Source organism: Lepisosteus oculatus, chromosome 3 (assembly GCF_040954835.1).
Source record: "Lepisosteus oculatus isolate fLepOcu1 chromosome 3, fLepOcu1.hap2, whole genome shotgun sequence".
Taxonomy (NCBI): domain Eukaryota; kingdom Metazoa; phylum Chordata; class Actinopteri; order Semionotiformes; family Lepisosteidae; genus Lepisosteus; species Lepisosteus oculatus.
The window spans coordinates 9,672,116-9,685,075 of record NC_090698.1 but is presented as its reverse complement, the minus strand read 5'-3'; the positions used below and the strand labels follow the sequence as shown (position 1 = coordinate 9,685,075).

The 12,960-nt window shown below is 46.1% G+C and overlaps 1 protein-coding gene across 4 annotated transcripts in view; it reads left to right on the top strand.

Moving 5' to 3' along the window:
- The window catches only part of dnah2 (dynein, axonemal, heavy chain 2), a 90,206-nt gene that overhangs the window by 18,371 nt on the left and 58,875 nt on the right, over positions 1-12,960 (top strand). For all 4 annotated transcript variants that reach the window (XM_069186670.1, XM_069186669.1, XM_069186672.1 and 1 more), the window contains exons 15-24: positions 381-595; positions 2,412-2,558; positions 2,815-2,971; positions 3,740-3,979; positions 4,623-4,811; positions 5,457-5,604; positions 8,408-8,600; positions 10,768-10,968; positions 11,700-11,856; positions 12,286-12,460. In XM_069186670.1, the coding sequence (XP_069042771.1) occupies positions 381-595; positions 2,412-2,558; positions 2,815-2,971; positions 3,740-3,979; positions 4,623-4,811; positions 5,457-5,604; positions 8,408-8,600; positions 10,768-10,968; positions 11,700-11,856; positions 12,286-12,460 (1,822 nt within the window). The remainder of the gene's footprint in view (positions 1-380; positions 596-2,411; positions 2,559-2,814; positions 2,972-3,739; positions 3,980-4,622; positions 4,812-5,456; positions 5,605-8,407; positions 8,601-10,767; positions 10,969-11,699; positions 11,857-12,285; positions 12,461-12,960) is intronic.

Sequence of the window (12,960 nt, the reverse complement as noted above, 5' to 3'; positions counted from 1 at the left end):
TGTATTAATTCCTGCCTAAAGGTTAAAAAACCTTTGGCATCTTCAGTCTCAGGACAGGCTACCTTAAAGCTCTCTTTGAGAGGACATAGGCTAAACGAACATCCTTATAGTGAGAATTACCCTCACTGAGCTCATGCTCTGGAAGAGCGTCTCTGTCAAGCCCTGCAGTTTTTGCTGTTCTCAAAAAAACAATTAGCAGGTCATCAAGTGCAGGGCTCCAACATGCTACAATACACAGAGTATACCTACTGCACAGCAGCAAGCACAGGAGTGGACACAAATGCCCTACTTTCTGGAGCCTCTTACGCGATGCAGGGCCTGACGCAGACACTCACGCACGTGGCCTTTTGTTTTTCCCTTCCCCTGGCTGTTGTGCTCAGGTGCTGCAGCGGGCGCACTTTGTGCCGCAGATCGGCAGCGGCGAGGAGGCTCGCACGGCCTACATGCAGCTGGCGCAGACGCTGGACGAGCTGGTGAGGAGGATGTTCAGCGAGTGGAGCCAGAGTATTGACCGGCACAGCCTGAAGAGACTGGACTCCCCCCTCATGAGCCGCTGCCAGGAGAGAGCCGGCATGCTGGACCTCAACTTTGACAAGTCAGGAACTCTCACTGCCTCATGCCACTTTCTCTCTCTGGGTTTCTCTCTGTGTGCTATGCAAGCAAGACCTATTGGTGTGACATGTTACACGGGTACAGCTAAAGCAGTTGTGCAAAACAGAATAGTATTAATGAGCATTAACAGTTTGCACAATATGTTGCAGTACAATACAGAGGTGTACAGTATAATATAGGACAGTACAGCACCTTACTCAGGACAGTGTGGGAGTTCCTCCCTCCCTCTTGTGCAGCTGCACAGTGGCAAGTCCAGTCCTCTTTCTTTCTGTGTGGAGGAGCTGACAGCCTGTGTGTCCATCAGGCTGTGACAGCAGAAGGGCACGGTGCTGGCAGTCCAGCTGTGTGCTTGCCCTGTTGTCCTGAGTCAGACAGGTGTAGAAAAGGCTCTTGAGCCAGATGGGGTCACTTAATGTCAGTCCAGATCCTGGGGAAATCCTCAGCTCTCAGTTTGGGCCTCCTGCAGCGGAGCACTGCTGTTTTTCAACATCTTGTTACAGATGTTGTTGGGCCCACAGGCTTTCCTGAGCTTGAAGCCCTGGAGCTTGATTTGCGTTTGTTCTGGGGTTACTGGTGCTTCCGGAGGGGTTCTGCTAAACTTTAATAGCTGTTTCTAGTTTGTGGAGGGTTTGGAGGACAGTCCTTGTGTTCTACCCCTCAGGTCTTTGTCATTGTATATATATGATATAGGTTTTTGTAAATCATTTAGCCAGATGTTACTCTTTTGGTTGGCTAGTCATTTTTACTAGCTAGAAGGGTTAAGCTGTTGCCAGTGTGCCCAGAAGGCATTGTCTTTGATAGATTCCTCAGTCACACATGAACCTGCTTTGTTTCCTCCCGAGAAGCTGTTGTGCTCCTCCAGGCTGTAGTAGTAGCTTGGCTGAGTGGTCTCCCTGTCTGGCTCCCTGTGTTTCTGCTTTGACAGTACTCTCAATCTTCCCCAGCTAGTCTTGTACTCACTGGCAAACCATTTTTCTTTCTGTTGCGTTTAGTTTTTTTGGTGAGGTTAGGTTATCTAAAACCTGTTTCTTGACTTGAAACTGTGATGTACTGTAGGAGAGGCCAAATTATCTTGGGAGACTCCGACTACAGTGATGCTAGAAAGTTTTTACTGAAAGCATAGGTTCAAATACTTTTTCCGACAAAGACATTTAATGTTGGATCATTTTGATCAATAATTGAATGAAAAAGTATATGCTTCTGTGTGTTACTTGTTTTATTGGGTTCACTATTTTTATGACTTAGATGAAGATCTGATCCCATTTTAGGTCAAATTTATGCAGAAATTCAGAAAATTCGAAAGGGTTCACAAAAACTTTCTAGCACCACTGTACTGTAACTTGCGGTCATTAGAGATCCCACTCTGCTTGAAAGAGAATGGATGTTGACTCTAGTGCCTTGCTTTAATTTCTTTTGCCTCTTTTTCCATCTGACATTACCTACAGTATATTTCTTCCTTTCTTTTAACTCCTTTCTTTCCCATCTGATTTACTGTGTGCCCAGCTCACCAAACCGCGTTGACTATTGGACATTGTCAAAACATCCCTTTTACATCATTGTCACTTCTGCAGTGTATCACCAACATGGTATAGCTGTAGTGGCCACTTTGTTGAGCTGGAAATATTATATCTGTAACCATAAAATCCTCTACAAACTTGAAAAACATTTGGACTTAGCCAAGTATGTGAGCTGGTGTCCCCCCGAGAGGGAGCTGTACGTGTGAGGGGACAGCAGATTGTGTCTCCGTGTCAAACGGTTTTGTCCCTGCGCGTGACCGCTGTTGTGCACGGTGGCTCCAGGACCCTGCTGAAGATGTTTCGGGAGATCCACTACTGGGAGCGGCTGCTGTTCGAGATCCCCCACTACGTGTCGGAGGTGTGCCAGCGTAGCGAGGACCTGCGCAGCCTGATGGAGAACGTGCTGCTCGTGGTCCGCGACTACAACAGGTGAGGCTACCTGTCCTGGCTGGCCGCGTTCCACTCCCGACCCCCAAAGACTGACACATACAGTATGCTGCAAAAAACTCCCACACAGGATCGGTCTTTCGTAGCATTTATTTCCCGCACACCTGTTTGATCAGGTGTGTAGATAGTTGTACTGTTCTGTGATAAAGCTGAACAAATTCAAATCTGTTTTTTTTTTTCACTTTGGATTTCTGTAATAGTCTGTGTGCTGTATTATGCATGTATCTGTTGCCCTCAGGATCATCGAGGCGCTGTCCCAGGAGGAGCTGGGACTGTTCCGCGAGCGGATCCGCTTCCTGGATAAGAAGATCCAGCCCGGGCTGTCCAAGCTCCTCTGGTCCTCCAAAGGGGCGTCCAGCTACTTTATCAATGACTGCCGGCTGCATGCCAGCAAGGTAGGAGGGAGAAAAAGAATCGGAGCGAGGGTCCTCACTCCCGGACCTAATCCCAGCTTCCCAGCCTTCCAAATAAATGTGCTAGCTCTGTCACTGTTGAAGTCTTATCCTTGTACGAAAAGAGACAGCATGTAAAGCAGCATCTATCCCCATTCTCGATGGCCACAGGCTCATCTAGTTTTCATTCCACTCCCAGTCTTAGCTTACTTAATTGAGCTAAGAATTCTAATCACCTGTATTCTGCAGTCTTCATCATTTACTAATTGAAAATTAAATATTAAACCTGCAAGATGACTATCGAGAGCTGTTCTCCATCCCAAATGTACAATAACCTTATATTTACAAGTGGTGGTGTCGTTGGTTTTGCTATGTCCTGTTTAAAAGGGTCATAAGATAAATGATGAGGAGTGCAGGGAAAGGTTCTCTCAAGGGTTTGGGGGCCACCGGGGCTGGAGAATTTCAGAGCTTTGTGCTCCAGAGTAGAATTTCTTCCCAGAAGACTGAGACAAAGTCGCAAATTAAATAAAGTGTGGAAAGCCAAAATAAAATTAGTGTTTTCCACCTGAACAAAATTTAGGGATTTAAAATCAGTTCTTTTTGGAGGATGATGAAGTTGAGCCAGCCGTGATCTGGAGCACAGTTCTTGAATGTTGTCCTGTTTGTATTAAAAAATAGGATGCACAAAGAGAATGAGGTATAAAGTAGAGCCTGTGATATGAGGGACTTGTGAAGAGGTTATGGCTGTTTTTCTGTTTTCTTGCTCTCCAGCTGCAGCTAATCGTGGATGAGTACAAGGCTGCCAACCTGCTGGTGTCGCGTGCTGCCCGCCAGATCAGCGAGCTGCTGCTGGTGCACATTGACGGCAAGCGCATCTACCGGGACCTGGAGTTCGAGGGCGACCAGCTCACCCATCAGGACAGCCAGCAGCAGCGCCTGATCACTCTCCACCAGGAGATTGTGGCCATCATGGCCCGTGTCTACGAAACGTTCCGCACAGATGGACCCGAGGTGCCTCCTGCCTGCCTCCTCTTCTCCTTTCTCTCACCCCCCCTCTCTTCTCTCCTTTATCTCCTCTGTGCCACTATCTGCCCCCTCTCTTTCTCTTCCTTCAGAAAGGACAGAACTTCTCCTACTGCCCAGGTAGTAGGAAGCTCTCTGCCTCGTCTGCTAGAGACCCACTGGGAACTTCAGGTTGTTCCTACTATTGCCTACCTTCCAGTTCAGGGTTGTGGGACTTAAGGGCTTTCCTATCCTGGCACCAAGTAGGAGTACATCCTGAGCATAACACCAGTTCATCTCAGGACACACATACACTCACATCAGGGCCAATGTTCTCAGAAGCCAATTAACCTACCTACCATTATGTCTTTGGACTGTGGGAGGAAACTGGAGCATCTGGAGGAAACCCACACGAACATGGGAAAAACATACAAAGTCCACTTATATTGCACCCCAGGTCAAGAACTGAACCCAGGTCCCCAGTGTTGCCAGGAGACAGCAGTGCTCACCACTGCGCTACCATGCAACCCTGTTGCTCTTCAATCTCCTATTCTTCTCCCCTCACACAAGTATCCTTTTTTTCTCTTTCTGTTTCTCTTTGTCTCCCTGTGTCCCGCCTGTGTCTTTTGACCCCTCTCTTCCCTCCCCACAGGTGCAGCAGCACTGGGTGAACTACACAGATAAGATGGACCGCATGGTGGAGGAGGCCTTCCGCCTTAATGTGAAGTGGTCCCTGCAGGAGCTCTCCAAGGCCATCAACGGAGACACCAAGACCTCACCTAACCCCCTCTTCAGGGTACTGGTGATACTGCACCAAGAGGCGCCAGGCTCCACAGCACAGGTACTGTGACATACTGCAACACACAGCACGGTCAGTTCCAAAGTACTCTCTACAGTGATGAAGCATATTCTACAATCTTTCAACAAAAGCCTCCATGTGAAACTGAGGTTTGGGCCTGATTCTGTTAACTGTTCAAAGAATGATGACCAAGTTATTTTGGAGTCGTTGAAAAGTGTCTAGAAATGGCTCTGGATAGAGACAGAATCCCTTTAGTCTTAAACAGTTGAAGCTACTAGGAGACCTGACAAGTATCCAAAATTGTGAAGGCCGAAGAAAGTAAACCCAACAGATAACTTCATTTGAACATAATAAAAAGAGTCTCCAAATGAGATTAAGCTGCACAACTAACTTGAACCAGAACGAACATGTGAGACATCAACTAGATAACAGAAGAACAAACTAGTCATGTGCATTTTAGAATGAGAATATAAGACATTACTTTGCACACAAGGTGGCATGTGTGTGAGAAAACCTGCCCATCCATGTTTTTGAAGCTGATACCTGAAGAAACGCTACCCTCGGATCAGTCAGCTGCTAGCAGCCCAACAACCTAGACAGGCTGAACAGAGCTCCTCTCGTCATAAGCATTTAGTGTTCTAGTGTATGTTCATACTTAAAATTGTGTTTTTCCATGTGTGTTTGCAGGTGGAGTTCTCTCCCACTCTCCAGAAACTGGCTAACATCGTCACCAACATCGGCAGCCAGCTGATCAGCACCATCTCCGTTTTCAAGCGGCTGCCCGACCTGCTGACCAGGCGTCGGTCCCAGCGTGAGCACATCCACTCCATCATTGGTGAGCGTCCAACCAAGAGACATGGTACTCAGAAGCCCTCTGGGTACCCGAGACTCTGCCACCCCCCGGTTAGAGACCCTCTGGACACCCAGGACTCTGCCACCCCCAGCGTAGAGACCTTCTGGGTACCCAGGACTCTGCCACCCTCAGCGCAGAGACACTCTGGGTACCCAGGACTCTGCCACCCCCCAGTGCAGAGACCCTCTGGGTACCCAGGACTCTGCCACCGCCATTTAGTTTTGAAACCTTATTTCAAAACTAAATTTCAAACAAAAAAAAGATTGACCCTACTGCATGTATCCATCTGCAAAACATTCCCAGCTCCCAACTTCAGAGACAAGGTTGCAGAAATGAGTGTTCAAAGCCTGTGTCTTAGCAGGTTTATTTCAGCAGAATATTAACTGGCTCCTGCCAGGACGAGCAAGCATCCAATAAGCTGACAAAAGTCATCATTATCTAATACAGTAAGTATAGTTTAACGAACAACATTTATCATGCATTAAAAATCTTTAATTAATACAGCTGGAATGGAGAGTGCCTGTAATTATGTGTACGACTGTACATTCATTGCTTTTAGATGTGGTTCCCTGATAGAATGTACTGTAGCTGTTTTATCTGGGGATATGTAGAGTGCTAGTGCCTCCAAGGCATTTGCGTCGTTCAGCTCCTGCAGACAAAGCAGAGTTTTTGTTTTCCCGGAGTTTTATCTGTTGTTAAGAGCAGCAGCCTGGGCTTGCGTCAGCAGATGTTTGAGGCTGATAATGGCGGTGCATCTCTGCTTCCAGCATCCAGTTCGCAAGAATCCTCCAGCTGACACAGGTCACCCAAGTAACTCTTGTGAGCAAGGACAACATCCACAAGTTACAGAGCTAGGACAACATCCACAAGTTACAGAGCTAGGACAACATCCACAAGTTACAGAGCTAGGACAACATCCACAAGTTACAGAGGTAGGACAACATCCACAAGTTACAGAGCTAGGACAACATCCACGCGTTACAGAGCTAGGACAACATCCACGCGTTACAGAGCTAGGACAACATCCACGCGTTACAGAGCTAGGACAACATCCACACGTTACAGAGCTAGGACAATATCCACACGCTACAGAGCAAGAGCAGTATCCACACGCTACAGAGCAAGAGCAATATCCACACGCTACAGAGCAAGAGCAATATCCACACGCTACAGAGCTAGGATAAAAAGCACATTGCATTTCTATATAATCTTTGCACAGTATATCTTTATCAGTATGTATTAAGGAGCACTGGAGATCCTACACACAGAGGAAAAGTGGTCTGCAGCTGCAACATGTTCTTGACTTCTTGTTTATCCAATCTGGCTTCCAAGAAAGGCGAAGGAATCATGTCTGTGGTTTCAGTTTTCTATTAACTCTCTGCTTCTCACAGTGCTCCATTTTGCCTTTTTCATTAGATGAGCTTTGGCAGCTACAGTAATTCACTAAATCATCTTAATTACCATTTACATGTATGGATGAGCTCTCACTAGGATTAGAAGAGATGTCTCTGCAAAATATGTGCTATTCGATTCCCAGTTGTTGTTCTGTATGGTGAATTGGTGAACGGTGAAGGTGCAGGTGTGAGGTTACTGCTGGCACCGGAGGCAGTTGCCCCTTTCGGCAACACACCTGACCAGCACCCTTTCACACAGTTGAGTGCTGTCTACGGAGGCAAAACCTGTTCTAGGACCCACAGGATGTTCAGTTAATAAATGGGAGCATGCAAATCTGTCCCTGACAAAGCAGGAATAACTTCTTTGATATAGAGGATCATTCAAATGTATGTAAACTTGCCTTAACAAAAAAAGCATCAACCCAATCACCTTATCTTAAAATATGCACATAGTGATTAAATAGGTTGTTTTTCAGAAATACTAGTCAAATAGAATTTGGAACCACGATTAGAGCCTGTTTTTGTATTTCCATTATGCAGGACGTTACTGCTTCACTTAGGTCATGCCAAGTCCTGTTCAGTGCCCCAGACAAAAACGTGTCCAGACTCCCAGATGCTGATCGAGTAAACGATAAAACCCACTGACTGATGGCGTTGTCAGAATGTTTACAAGAAGCGAATGGAAAAGGCTTGTCAGAGAAATTACAGTTGTGCACAGTGAATGAGTGCAATGCCTGGAATGCATGCCATACGTGCAAGTGTCAAAGGAAAAAATCAAAACCCCAATATACAGAGAGGCACCAAAAATGCAACAAATGCTCATGGTGCAAATACTCATAGGTTGTGTTTTAAGGCCCTTCAGTATATAGCACAGTCATGTTTTCAACAATGTGATTATTTTTAGAACAGAAGTGTGCAAGTGTGAAATCTCATTGCTCACCTGCTGCTCCTGGGCAGTGAGCAGGACAGCCCAGTGGCAGAGCTTGGGAGAGGGAGCTGAGGCTTGCAGACCCTGTCAGCGTGAACATCTTTAGACAGCAATGTGTTAATAAGAGATACTGTCCTGTCTGAGCTTTGTAATCAGTTCCAAATGTCTGGAGTGAAAAGGAGAGGTGGTGTCCTTTGCACTGCAAATGGTTTCCAGTCAGGTCTGAGGTGTGATCCAGTGATACTGCAAATGGATTGTGGTCAGGTCTGTTGAATTTGATGAAAATTGCAGGGTATACTTATTAGTAATTATTCATATACTGTACTTAGGCAATATTATTATAACCAGGGGAAATTAATTTAAATATTTTTGTTAAATTAGGTATGTTAGATGGTGTTCTTTTTGGGTTGAAATCCTGGAGAAGAGTCTCCTTTGATCCCACTGAGCCCCATCTGTCCCCCAGAGCATGACGAGGAGATCAGGAAAATCCAGGCTCAGATTGCGTCCGGCATGTCTGCCAACGCCGGCCACCTCCAGACCTACCTGAAGACCTGGGACACCTACCGCGAGATCTGGGAGATCAACAAGGACTCCTTCATCCGGCGGTACCAGCGGCTCAACCCACCCGTGTCCTCCTTCGACGCCGACATCGCCAGGTGAGGCCGTGTGCCATGTGCTTGCTCCCTGCCCTTAGTACACCGGGCAGCTTATACTTTCTTGTTTCCAAGGCCAAGAAATCTTTGCATAACAACACGGTTCATTATTTCTTGATCTGAATGTCTTGATCTGAATAAGTAATTAAACTCACAACTGGAAACAAGACACAAAATCACACAGAATTCTCCAGGACCAGGGCTCATGATTTCTTACAGTATATTTGGCGGTTTTCGGGTTAGTTCTGCACTTTGCACTGTGGTTTCCCTCCTTCACTCTCCAATACCCTCCTGTACTTACTTTAGTTTCACTGCTCTCTCTGCCTCTGTCATAATACTCTTTGCTTAAAAAGGGAAGTACAAAACTGTTACAGCTCCTTCATAAACACTGCATGAGATAAGAAAATGCATAACAACCATACAGCAAAATACAATTTACATAAACATCCCAGGGCCACTGTTAGTAACTGAGCTGCATGTGCAGCGCATGTGCAGCAAATGTGCAGCTCCAGTCTTTAATGCTTCATCATTTTCATCTCACTTCTCTCTGTCTGGAGTTCTGCTCTTAGCTTCCAGCTGAAACTGTCTCGTTACAAACTGGAATGAATAAATCACATGCCTGTAATGTCATTTTCACAAATAGCTCTAAAGGATTATTCTGCATGTTGTTGCATTATGTTGTGTAGTGTTTATGGGGGAGTTATGAATGTCAAGTAGCCCCATTCAAGTAAAGCATTACTACTTTCGGTTACATACTGTAGCAAGCACTCATAATGTAATGTTGTAGAGTCTGTATAGCCAGTGGCTGTGCTTGGTTTGATCAAGTCATTGAGATCCCAGTAGTAAACTAACATACTTTACAAGGACACAGGATACTCCTGAATCAAGACTGAAAACCCCTCTCTTGGGATAGTTTATTGCACTACAATTGCCAGGCAAAGGTTGCACCTGTACTGCATTACAGATTGGCCATCAAACATTTGCCATGCCAGTTTTGCCATGTCTTCACTGTATGTCAGTACCTTTGGGTAGCATCGTGTATTATTTACTAAGTGTATTATTTATCAGGGGACTGTTGTACAGCTCTTGCAAGCATTTGCATCTGCTCATGTAGGATCCATGCATCTCGTCTTTGTAGACTGCCAGTATGCTATGACTAATTTCCAAAGTCAGAGTATAGTTCCAGGGCCTGCCAAAGTGTTTTTCAATGCAGTGCAAAGTAAGGAGGACAATTAGCTGATCAAAAATCTGGACCATAACTGGGTCGTCAGCTCACAATATGACAAAGTAAAATCTTGATTGAATGTGCTACATAATCTTATCCCAATTTCTCCATTGACCGTATGCTGTACATCCAATTAAGGCTTGTTTTTTTTTGTTTTAGAGCTGTTTTAAGTTTGTAATGCACAGAGCCGTGATCTCCTTACCTCTCTGCAATACATTAGGACGCATTAGAGTGCATATGCGTATGCATTTTTTTGAATTGCTGTTGAGTCCTTTATTGTATCAGAGACAGATGGGAAAGGGGAGGGGAGGGATATGCAATCAGCAGATTGGATTTGGGAAATTTAGGTACATTTAAAAGTAATATAATGCAGTGTAATGCAATTTTTGTAGGGGCCCTTTCTGCCAAAGGCATCTCGGAGAGGTGTACAGAATTAAAAACAGGGTAATATTCCCACATAGGCATGGCCAACACTCCAGCTGAGCATGAGCATGGTTATAAAAGTTCTTTTAGAGAGGGGTTTGGGGTTCCAGTGGGGTTCCCCCATTATGGGCCAACACTCTGAGCAGGACTTGAATGCTGTAGCCCACACGGGAGGTGGCACTGACAGGGTAGGATGGGCTTTAGTTAACCAGTCAGACCCTCGCTCAGCAAGGGTTCCCTTTCGAGTCAACGTCCTTCCAGGCAGTGATGTCAGCAAGAGACACTCCACTCCTCCAATCAAAGATGACTCTCCAGTGAGGCACTGTGGAGCCTGCAGGGTATCTACATGTCTTCATTCTCCCAGCATGCTTCCAGGAAGCTAAGGCATAATTTATTTGGGACTCCACAGTGGGTGGGTTCTCTTCTTGAGATATCCTTTTTTCCAAATGTCAAGAAGAACAGTGTCCCAGAGGCTGCGATCACTGCGCTGTGATCCGGGTTGTTTTTCTTGCTGTGGCACAGGTACACAGAGGTGGCCAACAATGTGCAGAAGGAGGAGACGGTGCTGAGTGTGCAGTTTGTGCTGCTGGACTGCTCCTCCCTGAAGTTCTCCCTGGTACAGCAGTGCAACGAGTGGCAGGGCAAGTTCACCACACTGTTGAACGAGATGGCCAGCGCCCGGCTGCGCGAGCTGCATTCCTTTCTGCAGGACAACGCAGACAAGTGAGTTAGCATAACTACCCACCATCTTCAACGGGCTGTCCCAGATAACCACTCTAACAAGATGGCCTAAAGCCCTAATCACCCACCCAGGTCAACCAACCCAAATGCCTAGTCTAACTAGTGACCCCAACAACCCACTCCACGACTTGCCCTGATCAGCTTAATTAAGACTACAGACCGCAGGTAACCACCCCAATCACCTACAACAAACACTCATCCCCACTACATACCTCAGCTACAAGACTTAACCAGTTAGCTCAATCAAAATTCAAGCAACCCATCCAGCTTTATAACCCAGTTGTCCTGCTGATAACCCTAGCTACCCATTCCAGTAGCCTACTCCGGTTAACACCCAGGCTACCTGCCCCAACTAATTGCCCTCCGTTTGCCTCCAACCACCATAGTGCTTCCTGTAGCTAACTCTTTCACACACTCACCACATCTTCCCACCCCAAATGTTGTTAAATGTCAGTATTATACTATTGCCGCTTTGTATTTTTGTTATGTGTTATATGGTATGAGCTCTTGATGTGCAAGACAAATTCTCTGAAGGGCAATAAAGGTTAATTCATTTCATAATTAGCTATAGAAACCAAACAGAGGTTTTGTGGTTTTCCTTGTCTAAAGTGTCTGTTCCTCGATTTGGGATTTTTATACTTTGAGGAATGCAGGGTGCAGGGAGGAGAAAGTGTATGCATGGGGGAACAGTGTTTGTGTCTCGTGTTGCCCAGAGTTAGCAAGCCCCCGCAGACCCTGGTGGAGCTGGGCACCAGCCTGAAGCTGCTGGAGTCCCTGCAGGCTGACCTGTCCAAGATGGAGGCCCAGATTCCCCCAATTCACGAGCAGTTTGCCATCCTGGAGAAATATGAGGTCGCCACCGATAGCACAGTAAGTTCAGCCTGGAGCCTGCGTGCCTTAGGTGACCAGCCCCAAAACCTAGCACATAACACACTTATCCCAGAAACAAATACCACACACAGCACTTACCTGAGCAGTGCACACACACACACAGTCACACACACAATGTCAAACCTACCCACTACCCACCCAAGATATGTTGGCTCTGACCTGTGACTTTCTTACAATGGCATGGACTCAAGATCCCTCTGTCACAGAATAAAAATGCATGTTGCAACTGTAACTGTCAGAGGTTTTATGACCGCTCAGGTAGAAACGTATTTGGTGTTTACATCTAGATATCACCAAGCAGTTCAGCTTGTATAACAGAGCTGACCTTAATTCATTCTCTCTCCCTTTCACTTTCTCCATCTCATTTTCCCACTTTGATCCCTGGTCTCTGCTGTCTGTTGTCTGCAGGTTCAGGCTATGCTTGAGGCACTGAACGGAGAGTGGCTGTCCTTCCAGCAGTGCCTGATCGACAGTGACAGCATGCTGAAGAAGCACAAGGAGAAGTTCAAGAGCAGCCTCCTCTTCTCCGCGGAGGAGTTCAAGAAGAAAGTGCACTCCACACTGGAGGACTTCTCAGGCACTGGTACACCTACTGTACCTTCACGCTCAACTCCTGCCTCCCTCTTTTCCTTTATCCCTCCCTTCTTCCTCTCTCGACACTCCCCCGTCTCTCAGTCTCATTGCCAGTCTATTGCCTTCTCTGTTCCCGGTCTGCCTCTTCCCTCTCTCTTCTTCTCCCTTCTCGTACTCTCTCTTGGGTTTTCAGCCCAAGTCCGCCAGGTTGTTCCACTCACCCTGCGCAGCAGACGGTTTCTCAAAGTCCGCAAAGTACGAATGAGGCAAGGAGGAAAAATTACAATCTCATTTCAAGATACACTATGTCCATATTTCTCTTCTTATATATATCTTGTTTTTAGATTATCAGATGGAGTTTTAGTTGTATCTTTGAAAATATCAAGCAGTAATTCTGATATTCTGAAACACAAAAAATAACTTTTTGAGTTTACTAGCCCTCACCTTGACTGTAAGTCTGCGTAATCACGCATTCTGAATGTGTCACAACAGAGACAAAGATTTTTGTTT